Source organism: Falco punctatus (assembly GCF_963210335.1).
Source record: "Falco punctatus genome assembly, chromosome: 3".
Taxonomy (NCBI): domain Eukaryota; kingdom Metazoa; phylum Chordata; class Aves; order Falconiformes; family Falconidae; genus Falco; species Falco punctatus.
Genome location: NC_137582.1, coordinates 115,715,999 through 115,730,798, shown reverse-complemented (window position 1 = coordinate 115,730,798; position 14,800 = coordinate 115,715,999). Strand labels below are relative to the sequence as shown.

General features: G+C 58.1%; 1 protein-coding gene across 8 annotated transcripts in view; it reads left to right on the top strand.

Annotated features, from left to right (window-relative positions):
* LDLRAP1 (low density lipoprotein receptor adaptor protein 1) overlaps positions 1 to 14,800 on the top strand; it is a 51,939-nt gene that overhangs the window by 25,042 nt on the left and 12,097 nt on the right. For 3 of the 8 annotated variants that reach the window (XR_013927140.1, XR_013927141.1, XM_080381014.1), the window contains exons 1-3: positions 8,612 to 8,822; positions 11,508 to 11,650; positions 13,206 to 13,318. Coding sequence is in view for 5 of the 8 variants with exons in the window: in XM_080381014.1 (XP_080237140.1) it covers positions 8,633 to 8,822; positions 11,508 to 11,650; positions 13,206 to 13,318 (446 nt within the window). In the remaining 3 variants the exon portion in view is untranslated. Of the gene's footprint in view, positions 1 to 33; positions 8,823 to 11,507; positions 11,651 to 13,205; positions 13,319 to 14,800 lie in introns of those variants that run through there. The other 5 variants (XR_013927139.1, XM_080381010.1, XM_080381011.1 and 2 more) reach the window with 4 other exon arrangements.

Below are 14,800 nucleotides of genomic sequence, written 5' to 3'. Positions count from 1 at the left end.
AATCAAACAACTGAAAAGCTGTTTCTGTGGCAGGGCGATCATCAGCCGCGCTGCTGATGGCAGTGAGGTTTCACCACCCAGCAGGACCAGGGAGGAGAGATCCTTTCAGCTGCTGTAAACCGGCACAGCATCCCTTGCCGTGCCAGAGAACCACGCTGATTTACCTTGGCCTCACTGAGGTCCCTGGCAGGCACGTGCCGGGGGGTCACAGTCGGGCGGTCGGTGTCCCCGTCCCACCGATGGATGTCCCAAGGGGAGGCAGCGGGTTTGCGGTGCCTGGCAGAGGGGCAGGGCTGGGGGTGGTGGCAGCTCCAGGGGCCCAATTTTAACCTGCCACCAGGTGCCGGTGAGAAGCCAAGCGATGTTGTGCAGCCTTTAATGTCGCAAAGCTCCGGTGGGATGGGGAGCGATTGCCTGGGGCTGGGACGCTGCCCTGGGGTCCTCTCCCTGGTGCACTTGGTGCAAGTGTCTTTAGCAGAGGAACAGACAGAGCTGAAGTGTGATCCCAGCGGGCAGAAAGTCTATCGGGGAATGAGGAGTAAACATCCTCCCAGGATAAGAAACAGGCAGCGTGGTTTGGATTTGGTAGTGGGCTCAGATGAGCGGTGGCTGATGGGGTCTGTTGCCCAGGAAAGCCCTGCACCATCCCTTCTCCCTGATCCTCTGCAAAGCCCCGATCCACTTGTTGAAGAGGTCGGGGTATTGGATGGGGGGCTCAAAACCAGCAGTTCCAGGGGCTCAGGTTGTCAGCACGTGGATGCAAGATCCTGGAAAAAGGGTCTCCGTGTGAACTGAACTCTGGAGCCTTGGCAGGAGCAAGCCAGCCTCCCCCCGCGGGGCGCGGAGTGGTGCAGGGAGTTACCAGGGGGCTTTGAGGAGGGTTTAGGAAGGAGCATCTGTTAGGAGGAGGCATCCTGATATTGCAAAGTCTGTTTATTTTCTCAAATCAAATTGAAAATTCACAGCAACTTCCCCCAAGTTATGGAAGTAAATACTCGGAGCAGTTACACTTAGAAACACGCAACTAGCCAGAGCAAAAAGAAATATTTAGCTAAGGTCGGCCACAACTAATTACACGGGATGTACACATGACATAGTAAACCCTGAAATAAAGTCTCCAGCCCCTTTCCCACATATTGACTGCGCAAGATCCCATTTTGATGCTGAATTGCTTTGAAATTGTTCTGTCAAAAACTTCCTTGACATCAATATGCTCCCGCAAAACGTTTCAATCTCGGTGAAACAGCATTTCCCACTGGAAACCTCTTTAGTTTAAATATTTCCTTGTCGCTGCCGATGCTTCCTGGGTTCATGCCCTGCTTCCAGCTTTGTTCTCTTCTGCGACCAGCATGTGACAAGGCTTAAATAAGTAATGATTTGTAAAGTGCTTTGATATCCTCTGATAAAAGATGCCCCAGAACACTGTGCATTACAGTACCATGATTTCTCTCCCCGTTTCTTCAGAACGCATTAAATGTGTGGGCACTCTGGTTATTTCCTCTAACGGTTGATATTTTACCCTGATGTATTTTTATCTTCGCTGTATTATATAACTAAGTTGTGTTGGTGTCAATCTGAAAGCTCCAGCGCTGTCAGTAAAACTAATCCAGTTTAACACAAGCCTAAGAGGAGGACTGAATTCCTTGTGAGAAAAAGCAGAATTAACCCAAATGAGTGAGTAAACTCCTCAAAGAGCGCCTGGTCCCACTGTCCTTACATTGGGAAAATTAATGAGAATCAACATGAGCTAACTTTCACTCTCAGCTACATCCTCAGCATATGCCAGGGGAATTTGGACCCTGCCGTTTGCCTCCTAAAAGCTTTGAAGCTGGAGAAGTTGCACGAGGAATAACTTCCTCTCCACCTGCGTTAGAGCCGAGCAATCTTTGTGAAGGATAAATGTATTTTGGTGAAGAATAAATGCAGCATGAAAGAAGCCATTTCCCGGGGAACTAAACTATTTGTGAATTAGATGCTCATTTGGCAAATGGCTTTGGCCAAACAAACCGCCAAGAACAGAAAGCATGTGAGAAGGGGGGGGCGGGGGGGGGGGGGGAGTTCCCAGCTGTGCCTCCGGAGCTGGGATGTGCCCCCAAAGCTGGGATGTGCCCCCAAAGCTGGGATGCGCCCCCAAAGCTGGGATGCGCCCCCAGAGCTGGGATGTACCCCCAAAGCTGGGATGTACCCCCAAAGCTGGGATGTGCCCCCGGAGCTGGGATGCACCCCCGGAGCTGGGATGCACCCCAAAGCTGGGATGCACCCCCAGAGCTGGGATGCACCCCCGGAGCTGGGATGTGCCCCCAAAGCTGGGATGTGCCCCCAAAGCTGGGATGCGCCGCTGGAGCTGGGATGCACCCCCAAAGCTGGGATGTACCCCCAAAGCTGGGATGCGCCCCCAGAGCTGGAACGCACCCTGGCGCTTTGGTTGAGAAGCAAAATGGGATGAAGCTCAGTGCCTGGCCCAGCTGCAAAGTCAACAGGAGAAGACAGAGACCCCTCCAAGGAGTCTCCACCAGGGTCTGGCTCACCCTCTGGAGACACCACTTTCTCCTTCACTACAGAGGGAGAGCAGATAATTAACTCCCACCAGCCTTCTGACTCCAGGCAGCAAAAATGAGCCGAGTCCTTCTGCGGTGGCTACAGATGCTGCTGCCACTGGGTGTTTTTTGAGCCAAAGCCCTGGAGTGCTCCGCGCTCCACGCCAGCTCCGCTCTTCGCAGCAGATCAGCATCTGCAGGGCTCAGATGGGCGGCTGCTGGTGCAGGGAGCCGGGCAGCCCCTTCTGCCCCCTGTGCCAGTGGTCCACATGTGTGACAAGGGCTCATCGCAAACGCTGTGATGCCAGAGCAGCGCGCTGTGCCTGGCCGGGGCTGGGGGACAAGCACCCTTGCCCAGCACCCTGCAGGGGCCGTGCTCAATCCCCTGGCACTTCAGCTGCCATCTGCTGAAAACTGGGGGAGCTCCCCGGGGGGACGCAGCATGCAGGAGCAGTGACCTGGAGATAAGCCATGTGGATGGGGAGGGACCGCTCCAGCCTCTCCCGAGGTGGCTCTCGGCCATTGAGATGGAGCTGGAAAGGATGCTCAGGATCCCTGTCGCCCTCGCCGCTGCCTGCCTGCCCAGATTGCTTCCCAGCACCCAAGGGCACACTCGGCTCTCAGGGCTGTGCCGTGCCACCTGAAGGAAGCAGGGGACGAGGCGCTGGGTGTGCAAACACAGGCTTGCGGAGGGAAGACAAGCAAGTCCACAGGGGAACAAACCACAAACACACACTGGGAACAAGCACGGCTTCCCATTTCCCTGAACAACAGCAGTGCTGATGTGGATTTTCCATCCCTCATCCCTCCCACCGCACTCAGCTCCCCAGCTGGGCTTCCTCCCCATCACGGGGGCCTTTCTTCCCTCCAGAGAAGGGGGACAGTGATGGGGCGTACAAGGCACCTGCTGCCTCCACCAGCGGCACAGCAGGGTGGGAGGGCGCTTTCCTCCGGAGCTTCTGCCTCATCTACAATTTGCCGTCAGGGCAAAGCCCCAGAGCTCCTTCGGTGTCGGAATTTTTAAGACCGGTGCTGGCCACAGAGACCAGCTGGGCTGTGGGACTTCCAGTGCAAGACATTGTTCAGACCCAAAAGCGTGCAGAGCTCCAAAAAGAGTGGTATTTACTTCTTGGTACCCAAGAGTCTGCAGAGCCAGGCTAATTATCGTATGAAATTTGGTAAGAGGCATTAAGTCTTCTGCTTTCAGGTTTAAGCCAGCCTGTAATTACATGGGATTGGGAGATTTTCTGCACCACCCTCTGCAGTGCCTGGCACTGAGCATCCCTGGAAGCAAGATGCTGCGCAGGTGGTACGCGTGCTGGAGCCCCGTCTCCGCAGCCCTCTCAAATGCAGCCCCAGTTTCCCGGGTGCATGCTCAGCTCACAGCCCTGGCCCGGCAGCCGCAGCTGATCGGGCACACTGACGAGGCTGACAGGCCTTGATTGCAATTAAGTTGTTGCTCCTCACCGCCCTGGGCCTGTTTTCCATTAGCACAGGCAGTTCAGTGCGCGCAGCCGTCAGCCTGATTTTATTGGTGATCCGGGCGAAAGCAGCCGGGCTATGGGGATGTGGGAATAGTTCAAGAGCGTGATAGAAAAGAGGTCACAAAAAATAGAAAATTCAGGTCATGGTGTTTGGGGGAAAAGCATGTGAGGATTGTGCTAGCAGTGGGCATAGTAATTAGTGTGTTAATTTGGCATTGCCGGGACTGAGCCCACCTGCTGCTCCTCTGTGTAAGGGAGGTGAGAGCAGCTGGGTCTTTGCTCTTTGTGCGTGGTTGTACGGAGCAGGGCGAGGAGCAGCACAAGGGATCTGGAAGGGGGAGAGCAAAAAAAACAACAACCAGGGACTCCTGGTTCTGGCCTGGATGCAGCTCCAGACTCCTTAAGGGTGCTTAAAACCCTTGCTTTGGGGGCAGCGGAAACTTCAGGATGGGAACGCAGCCCTGCTAGGACAGCACCCAGCTACACTAAAACGGGTGTTTCATGTCAGGCTTTGTTCCCCGTCTCCAGCTTGATGCTGCTTTCCGAGCGGCGCTGATCCTGGGCATCCTGGCATCGAAGGGGATGCTGGAGATGTCCCACCTGCAGCCTCTGGAGAGCCCTTTGCACGGGTGACACCACAACCGCGGTGACCGGTCCCCCGGGACCAAGCCGAGTCCGTCCGTCCCCTCGCTCAGCACCAGCTCCTGGCCAGATACCGGAACAGTCAGATACTTCTGCAATATTGGATACTATGCCTATTTATAATGCCCTTTCTCCATAGATCTCAAAGCATGCTAATTGACTCATTAACAAAGTGTTAATGACTCTGGCAATTTAAGTCCTAAGCACGCCTATAAATTAGAAGTTTTCCTGAGTTAAGGTGATTCTCTGAGCTGGGAAACCTTTCCTGCAGAGTCCTGGGACACTGCGCGGCCAGACGAACAGGAGCGTTGGCGTTCCTGGAGGCAGGGGACAGGGGACGGGGAACATCCCCCCGGTCAGCTACTCGCTTAATCAGGGCAACTCGCAACATTGCAGCCAACAACTGCCAATGAGAGCACATTTGTAGTTGCTGGTGTTATTTTCTCCTTAATGAAATGTCAAAGGAAGGGAAAACAGCAGCAAATGTCAGCAATTGGTCTTGTATCACATAGAGGGGTAGACGTGGGCCCTCTCAGCGAAGATGCCAATTTCTTAGGAGGCAAACCTCAGACGGATGTGACACAGCTACAGATTGCCATTATTGATCACCTTTTAACCAGCCCCAGATAGCCTCAATTGCTCTAAACACACTTTGCTATAAATACGAAGACAGGAGTGGATGAGGAAAGCCTCGGGAGAGTGCAGTGTCCCTGGCTGGGGGGGGACGGCATGGCTCTGCGAACTTGGTTAAGCAAAGCAGGGAGCAAACACCCACCCACCCTCGTAGTAAAGCAGAATGACCGTCACTGAACTGGGGCTGTGAGTGCGTTGTAGAGATTGCTCCAAAGAAATCGGCGATGGCTCGCTCGGCTGGGGCCCCGCCAGAAGGGAAAACGCATCAGCGTTACAAAAAACTGCAGAAATGTCAGTGAAAAGCCGCATTTATTTCATTGTGATATGTGGATGTCAACAGCGTGGCGGGGAGGAGCAGCGGGGAGGGTCTCTGTGTGTCCTGGGTAGGAGAGATGCTGCTGGATGTGAGAAACGGCAGAGCTGAGCAGCCCCCCTGCTGCAACGCTGGAGATGCCAACCTGTATGATTCGGTGACGCCGCCGAGCTGGAAATAACCTGGGGAGAGAACACGTGGAAAGGGCCGGTGGCTCGTCAGGAGAGATGACAATTAACGGGGAGATGGATGGGCAGCCACGGGCCGAGCACAGTGGTGCTGAGGAGGTCAGCTGCGCGGTGCTTGCAGCTGGCAGGAAAGCAGGGGTTCCAAAAAACTGCTGCTTTGCCACGCTCAGGTGTAAATAAATAGGGTGGGCTTTGCTTGCCGGCCCCCAGGATCCGTCCACCCATGGGGGGAAAGATGGGGCTACCAGTGCCGTGCGGGGCGGTGATCTGAGCTCCCTGCTGGAGATGGCACTTCTGGGTTTGGGAATGGGAATGGGAGAGGTTTACCATCACGGGGGGATTTTTACCATCACGGGGGTATTTTAAACTCAAATTACGGCTTTCCAGGAGGCCGGCTGGGATGGCACAGCCATTTGAGACCTTGGTGTGAGGGCTCCTCTCTCCCAGGTTGTTGCCGTGGTCCTTTGCTCTCCGGCTTGAGCCGTGACACTTGATCGTGTCATCCTGCACGTTCTGCTGCTCTCGCGATGTAACAGCCGCCCAAGACAGCCCAGTCAGCAAAGCGAGGGGCAAACATGGGTGCTGGGATTCAGTGGGAAAGCCCAGCAGCTGGGTCTGGCACCCTTTGCAGCAACGCCCAGAGGCACAGGAATACACCCCGTGCGCCCTGGAAGGAGCTACAGAGGTGGGTAGCGGCTGTAGCAGGGAGGGATTGGAGCTGCAGGAACCTTCCGGATCTTTTCCCTGTCGGGCTGGTGGCCGGTGAGTGCCCTGGCAGAGGAAACACCGGGAAGAAAGCGGCGGAGCAGGACGCGAGCGCAGGAGCCGCTGCCCGAGTGACCCGGAGCACGGCGTGAGAGATGGGGCCAGCGGCGGTGCGAAACACAGAAACAGAAAAATAAATCACAGATGTGTCAGGTGGGTGGCTTTCTCAGGCTAGTTCATCAATGAATTAATTGCAAAGGTGTCTGCCTGAACTCATCGGCTGTTGGCAAGCAGGAAGCTCTCCGGCGAGCGCAGGGAGCTGAGCGTCATCAGCGCTGGAGCGAAACGTTTGAGCTCGCCCTTAAAACCCCGAACGTCGCTCAGGTCTGAGCATGTGCGGCTGCTCGGAGTTGCTGCACGGACGTGGATCTGTGTTTATGCTGAAATTTGTTCCTAGCACGGCATTTTTCCAGGTTTTTTGTATTTGCGTGCTCCTGCCCTTGGAGAGCTGCTCTGACGTGGTTAGCCCTCGGGGGAAGTGTCTTCTTTCGAGTTTTGGTCACTGTCCCCAGCTCACCCCCTGTGTGCTCAGGTCCAGACTGGGCACTGATGGAGCCATACTGGTGGCACTGTCCAGACTGGGCACCAATGGAGTTGTACCATCAGCACCATCCAGACGGGGCACTGATGGAGTTGCACCATCAGCACCATCCAGACCAGGCATCAGTGGAGCCACACCAACTGCATCATCCAGACTGGGCTCCGATGGAGCTGTACTGGCGGCACCATCCAGACCAGGTACTGAATGGAGCCGTACCATCAGCACCATCCAGACCAGGCACCGATGGCGCCGTACTGGTGGCACCAACCAGACCAGCCATCAGTGGAGCCACACCAACTGCATCATGCAGATTGGGCACTGATGGAGACATACCGGTGGCACCATCCAGACCAGACACTGAATGGAGCTGTACTGGTGGCACCATCCAGACTGGGCACCGATGAAGTTGTATCATCAGCACCATCCAGATCAGGCACCAGTAGAGCCACACCAACTGCATCATCCAGACTGGGCACTGATGGAGCCGTACCGGTGGCACTATCCAGACCAGGCACCGATGGAGCCGTACCGGTGGCACCACCCAGACCAGCCATACCGGTGGCACCAGTCTGTTTCAGATGGGGCTTTTTGGAAAAGAGATTCTGTCCAGCCCTTCCACCACCCGCTCGCAGCCTCAGCCACTGCCACCCCACCGCCTGGCACCTCGGCAGGGCGACTCCTGCTACAAGCGAGAGAGTGGAATGTTAAAATTTGACTAAAAAGAGATTTTCAATTACACAAATGTTTCTGTGAATAATAGGCTTTGGAAGGCATTATTCTCCAAATCCTAAATATGGGGTTTAACCTCCTCGTTATTATCCCTTTAATTTCGGAAAGCCTTTGAGGGCCTTAATCTTCCATACAATTATGTTCAGGCTGAGTTAAAAGGACGTTGGTGGCCGCGATGACACGGAGGGGCAGCACGTGCTCAGGCCAACCTTTATCAAACATGATATTAAAATATGAATCAAATCACATTTTTTCATCGCGGGGTGGGGGCAATCGAGCACCTCTTGGGGCAAGTGCAACTATTTTGGTGTCACCCGGGTGTGCTGAAGCGGGGCGACTCGGGTCATGCTGCCATGGAGCCCTAGGAGGGGGTTCCTGCCCCGAACCTGTGTGTGGGGACCCCCCCGTGGGAAAGGTGGGGCCCCCGTGGAGCTGCTGTTTGCTGCCCCCCTCCACCCCAGGGGGTTGTAAGGTGGCTCTGGGGGTCTCGGGGGGTCCCCGAGACTGGGGTGTAGCAGATCTCACGGGGGTGGGGAGGGCCAGCAGCTTTCAGGGGACCCCCAGCTCTCCGCCGAGCCTCGTGGGGGGATGTCCCCAGCTCACCCGTGGGTCTCTCGGTAAGGGGGGGTACCGCCCGCCTCGGGGGGCTCCCCGCAGCCCCCACAGCCAGCCAGCGGCCGCCCCGCAGCTCCGCGGATCCCGCCCTCCCCGCGCCGCCCCCCGCGCCCTGCCCGGTCCCCCCCGCGCTGCCGGGACCCCCGGGGGCGGGGCCGGGTGGCGTCAGGGCGGGGCCGGGGGTTATGGGCGGGGTTTGCGGAGGCCCCGCCCCCCGGACGCCGTCAGCGCTGGCGCCGCAGGAAAGTTTGCGGCGGGGCCGGGCCGGGAGCGGGGCCGGGAGCGGCGCGATGGACGCGCTGAAGTCGGCGGGTCGCGCCCTGCTGCGGAGCCCCAGCGTCCACAAACCCGCCTGGGCCGGCGGCCGGCACAAGAGTGAGACCCGCCGCCCCGCTTTGCTGCCGCCCCCGCGGCGCCTGCCCCCCCGCACCCCCTTGCCCCGCACCCCTCCTGCTTCCTACTCGGCTCTATCCCGCCTCTCACCCCGCTGCACCCACTTTTCCCCCTCCTCGAGCTTCCCCCTCCTCCCCCCCGCACACCTTTGCACCCTGCTTTACCCCCTCCCCACTCCCCCTCTTTTCCATGCCCCCTGCCCCCCCTTTTTGCTTTACTCCCCTCTCCTGCACCCCTTTTTCACCCCTCTCTTTAGCCCCCTTTTTTCCTCCCGCTTTGCGCACCCCCCTTGCACCCCCCTTTCCCCCTGTACCCCTTCCCCAGCGCAGCTGGGGGGCGGCTGTCCGGTCCCCCAGCCTGGGGGGGGGGATGGGGGCTGGAGGCACTTTCTGGCTTTGTCCCAGTACATGCTCTGTCACACGATCAATGGCCCCTGGGCCAGCGGCCACTTGGCCAGTGTCGGGCGTCCTCCCACTGTGGCCGGGAAAGGGGGGAGCAGCCCGGCAGACCCCTGTGCTGCCCCCCCTGAGCATGGCAGGGGGCAGCAGGAGGGTGCCATGCCCACCTGCAGGCCAGATCAAACTTCTGGATTTTACTAATCTGATAAGACTGACCTGGCATCGTGACACCTTTTTGCTGGGATTAAGGGCCAACAGCTGAAGGACGCGAGGGGGGCGCCGGGCTGGGGGGCAGCAGGGGGCTGGGGGGGGCTGTCCCAGCATGGCCTGGCGGGACATAGAGAAGCCCCTTTGCAGCGCAGCAGCCCTCGGGCTGGCCCTGAGCCTGCTGCCGGGTGACCTTGCAAACTGCCTCTGTGCTCTTCGTGGCGGGGGGGACACATCGCTGTCACCCCCCGGACGGATGCACCCCTGGGTGCAGTGGTGTGCGTTAACGGGAGGGTGGGCGAGGTGGGGACGGGGCAGGACAGGGCGCATGGAGGAGCGTCTGTCTCTGCTGCCTCGGCTGCTCCTTCCTTTCTGAAAGCACTTGGGTGGCTGCCCTGAAACCACCCGTTTCCGTCCCGGGCCCACCAAGCTGTGGGTGCTGGGGGCCTCGCTGCCGCTGGCACCGTCCCAGGCAGCGTGGGGTGCCCGCAGGCCCCCTATGCTCGCAGAGGCTCCGAGCTGCCCCGCGCGGGGTACAGGACGGTGCCTGGCTGCCCCAAGGAGCGTGGGGCAGGGGGCTGCCTGCCCATCACCTGCAAACCACCCTGCACCCCGGGGTGCTCCCCTGGCTTCAGCTGCCACGGGTGGGAGGGCAGCGGCAGCACCTTGGGCTTGTGAGAAATGTCGGCTTTACGCTGGCACCCTCTGTTTCTAGCTGGAATGTGAGGTCAGTGCAGCATCCCACCTGTCCTGGGGTTTTCCCTTCCCCAGGTTGGGGACCTGCGTGTGGGTGCGGAGCCCCACCCCCCCTGCAAACCCTCCCCGTGGTCCTGCTCCCACCCGCTGCGCCGGTGCTGGGCTGGCCGGGGTGGTTTGCTGCCCGCCGCCGCCGCACCGGGTCCTGGGAGTGGTGCTGGGGTTTATGGCTTATCTGCCATCTCACCTTCCCCAGGAGGCTGAGTCACAGGGGTTGTGCCGGGGGTGTCCATCCCCCCCGCAGCCCTGCCCTCCCGGCGCTGCAGGTGTGCAGGGAGCTGCGGAGCTTGGCCCTGCTGCTGGGAGGCAGCTGAAGGAGCTGACTTCAAGGCAGCGAAGCCTCCAGGGATATGTTTTATGTGTGGCAAGTGGAGCCTCCTCGCTGGGAGCCCCGTTGCTCCCCAGGGCTGTGGGTCGTTGCCTCCTGCTCAAAGCAGGACCCTCCTTAAGCACACAAGCTGCAGATCCTGGGTCTGGAAGTCAGCGCCTGCGGTGCGATTTCAGGCTTAGAAATACCCACCCAGCTTTCGGTTTGGTCTCAGCCTTATTTCCGTGTTTAAGACCCTCCTTCCCATCCTTGCAGCACGCAAGGGAAGCGGCTGGTGGCCTCCTGGGTGATTTCCAGGGGAGAGCAGAGACCTCTCCTTGCCGAGGTGCCACCTGCGTGATGGGCTTCTCAAGGAGGTCGGTGACCGATGCAGTGAGTCACAGTGTGTCACCTGGATCTGTGCGCGGGCTTAGCTAGCAGCAAATCCTGTCTAAGCCTCCCTGGGTAGGTGATAGTAGCACAGGGTAAGGTCATTGCCGGGTGGGGGGATGGCACCAAGCCCTCCCCGGCACCTGGCTGGCGCTGGTGCGCAGGATCCCCTTGGTTAGTGTTGGTTACAGCGGTTGGGCACAGGCTCGTTTACAGCGCAGGATCCCCTGGGCGCTCACAGTGACGCTGAGGAGCTGATGGATCTCGGAGGGTTGCTGCCATTTGCTGTGGCTCCTGGAAAAAAATTGGGGGGGTTGTTTTCTGCTGCCTTGCATAGCTACACAGGCTGGCGATGACGTTGTGGTGAACACCTCGTGGTTGCCACGTGGTTGAAGCCTGCTGTCACCTCCAGCAGCCAGGTCTGTGCCCCATCTCCTTCCCCCAGCGCCTTGTGAAAGCTGTGGCAGCGCAGCGAGCTCCCAGCCGCTCGGGCACGGCGGTCCGGGCAGTAGCTAAACCAACACCCTGCTTGTTCCTGAACCCTCAGGGCCTGACAGGGGTATCCTTGTGCCTTCGGGAATCTTAAGAGCCTCTTGGTTGTCTCTCTAGAGCTCCCGGAGAACTGGACCGATACCCGCGAGACACTGCTGGAGGGGATGCTCTTCAGCCTGAAGTACATGGGCATGACGCTGGTGGAGCAGCCTAAGGGAGAGGAGCTCTCCGCTGCCGCTGTCAAAAGGATCGTGGCCACTGTGAGTGTCAGGGCTGGAGCAGGGCTCCGTCTGTCCCTAGGGAGGGTTTCACAAGCCGCAGGTCTGGAGGCAGTGCTGTCCCTCCGCAGGCTGGGGCTGTCAGGGGTGCAGGACCAGCTCACTGGTGGTGCAGGGAGAAATGCAGGCAGCGGTGCTGGGAAGCCCTTGGGAGCAGCCCCAGCCTGCGGGTAGGGCAGCTGGGGAAAGCTGCTGTTCTGTCTGAGCTCTGGCCTCTCTTGATAAGCTTGGGTGACCCTGGGTGTGGAAGAAGCCTGTGACCTGGTGAAATCAGCCTTCCCCAGGGCTGTCTCTCCTCTTGCAAGGCGCAGACAGCGTTTTGAGTGTGGCCAGGCGCAGGTCCGAGAGCTGGCATGCGCTTCCGAGTTTTCCTTCCCGGGATTTAGAGGGTTAAGAGGAGAAGGGAGCAGGACAGCTTGCTCTGATTCCCAGCTAATACAGCTGCTGTCCTGCTGTAACCTCTGAAGCAAGAGGGACCAATTTTCAGCCATCCTCTAGCACTGAGCCTCCCTGGAGCCCCTGCTTACCAGGCTCCAAGTAAAATTAACGCTTCTTTAAGCCCTTATAAAACTGAATAAGGCAAGCACCCAGTCGTACAGTTAACCGTCGTAAAACTCAATGGGGTGGCGAACTGCGCTGGGTAAGGACGGATCCTTCCCTGGCATGTGCTGTGGTGGATGGGAGGGGAGCGCTCGCATGAAACGGGAGCTACTGGCAGAGCCCTTCGTGTCTGCTCTGATCGACCCAGAACGGAGCCTTTAGATCAAAGCCCCGGGGCTGAGGTCAGCCTCAGCGGGGCAGGACCGGCTGCCAGCTGCTGGGGACATGGCTGGAGCGAGGTCCCCAGGGAGCAGGGCTGAGGATCCAGGTCTGCAGTCTGTAACTAGCTGGCTGCGTGGCGTTTGGTTGTTTGGGTTTTTTTAACGGAGAGAAGCTGGGCGGTGAGCTGAATGTAACCTGAAGGCTGAAAGCACAATAGTAGTAAATAAGAGAAAGTGGTGTTTAAAAGCCCAGTTACTTTTTAAGCCTGTGTCCTGACCTTGGCATGGGGATGCTTTGCCACTCAAGCGGGGTTTGGCAGCACAGCTTGAAACTGGCTGCTTGGGAGCCCATGTCCTGCAGGACCATCCTGCTGGCAGCACAGCTCCCTTATTCATGCTGGTGTCCTCCCTGCTCCAGCGCCGGCCCTAAAGACAAAACCCCCCAGTGTTTCACCAGAAACTCACACGGCCTGGCCGGAGCAGCCGCTGCTGCGTGTGGGTGGCCGTGGGGAAATCCTCGGGGGGTGCTGGGCTACAGCGTGGCATGGGCAGTGTGTGTCCTTGTCTTGTTAGTGCCAGCAAAAAGTCACTGCTTCAGGAAGGAAAAGTTTTAAAGAGTGCCTTCGCACACCTGGTAGTAAACTCAGTCCCTAGCACTAGCAAGTGCGATCCATATACGTATTAGGTAGTGTGTACCTGGAGTCTCTGCTCATGTACCTTTGGATGTATCAGTGTTAAAAGCCTGTAACTTTCCCCTCTCTCTTTTCCTTCCAAAGGCAAAAGCAAGTGGAAAGAAACTGCAGAAAGTGACTCTGAAAGTCTCACCCAGAGGGATTGTGTTAAATGACAGCGGCACAAATGAGCTGATCGAGAACATCTCCATATACAGGTGGGTTACGGGGCGCGCCTCAGTGGGTGCCATGCCCCAAGGGGCCTCATCTGCTCCGGTCTCCGCTCAAGCTGAGCTGACGCCTCACTGGCCATCACATCTTGATGGAAAGCAGAGGTGGGGGAAGAAGGGTCATTGCTAGATTTAAGGTAAATTTACATCCAGTGCAATAAGTGCCTGGCCAGGGGGAAGGAAAGACATGACAAGCCTAGAGTTGTCATGTGTGCAGACTGCAGATCCACAGCCAAGTGCTCCGTGGCCATACTTGGCTTTATCACCTGTTTTTGGCAATAGAAATGCCAAAGCACCTGGGGTGATGGCAAGAGTTGGATGCAGATGATGGTCAGAGCGTCACTGAGCAGGTGAGGAGACGAGTGCTGGAGCCAGGGCTGCCCTCCCTCGCTGGCTGCTCTGCACCTGATGCCTTTAAATAGCTCCGACAGAGCAGGGATGGGGCAGCTGTTGAGACCCAGTACCGGTGTGGGCAGGTCAAGGGTGGATTATCCCCTGTCTGCTCCTCTGGCTTCGGCACTTCCAAACATTCAAAATGTTTGAATTTTCGGAAACGGCACATTCAAAACCTTCCGAACAGGCTGGAGGCAGGTGCAGGCCTGGGGAACAGAGCTCAGCTTGGATCTGGCCCTTTCCATCTCCTCCATCCCTTCTCCTTCTGCATCCCCCACACTCTGCTTCTGTCCTTCACCTGCTGCTCTGTCCCCCTGTGCTAAATGTGGGGTGGGGAGCGCTGGGTGGGGGCACTCTCTCTAAACAGGCTACTAACCCGCTTGCTTTTCTCCAGTCAAACTAAGAGTCGCGTACAGTGCTGAGCCCCAGCCCTCCCCAGGAGATAAACCCAGTGCTGAAGAGCAGAGCTGGGTGAGGTGGCTGGGCCAAAACTGGCATCACTGCGCTGGTGTAAGAGCAGGCATAGCCATGGGGACAGGGTTTTTAGATGCTGCCTTAAATTCTCCCCTGACACTTTAACAGCTGTGATAAAGTGTTCCTCCCAGTCAGTGGTCGTGTACGAGCGGCCCCTCGATTCAGTTGACAAGTCAGCGCATCCTAAACAGGCTGTTGATCTGGGGGTGCTGCTGCTCCCCAAAGCTGCTGGCGCTGTGGGAGCAGGGATCACGGCAAAAGCTGGGGTCTGCGTGCACGGGGGGTCATCTCCCCGCTCCGTGGGCGTGCTCCTCTGGTGGTGGCCCCGAGGCTTTTCTGTAACACCTCTGCTGCCTGCTCTTCAGCTCTTCTGTTCACCGGGATGATGCTGGCTCTGAGCTCTCACCCCGGATCATGTGCCGGGGCAGGACGGGGTGGCTGCAGCTGAACCACAGCCACCGTCACCACGTCACCGGAGTGCTGCTGCCAGAGGCCTCGGTGGTAAAACGGGCTCGCTTCAGAGGCGGGTGTGAGTTATCTTTTCCCTGGAAATTAATGGCCATTGAATATTGAGCTGAGCACTGGGAGGTGCTGGAAGGGCCG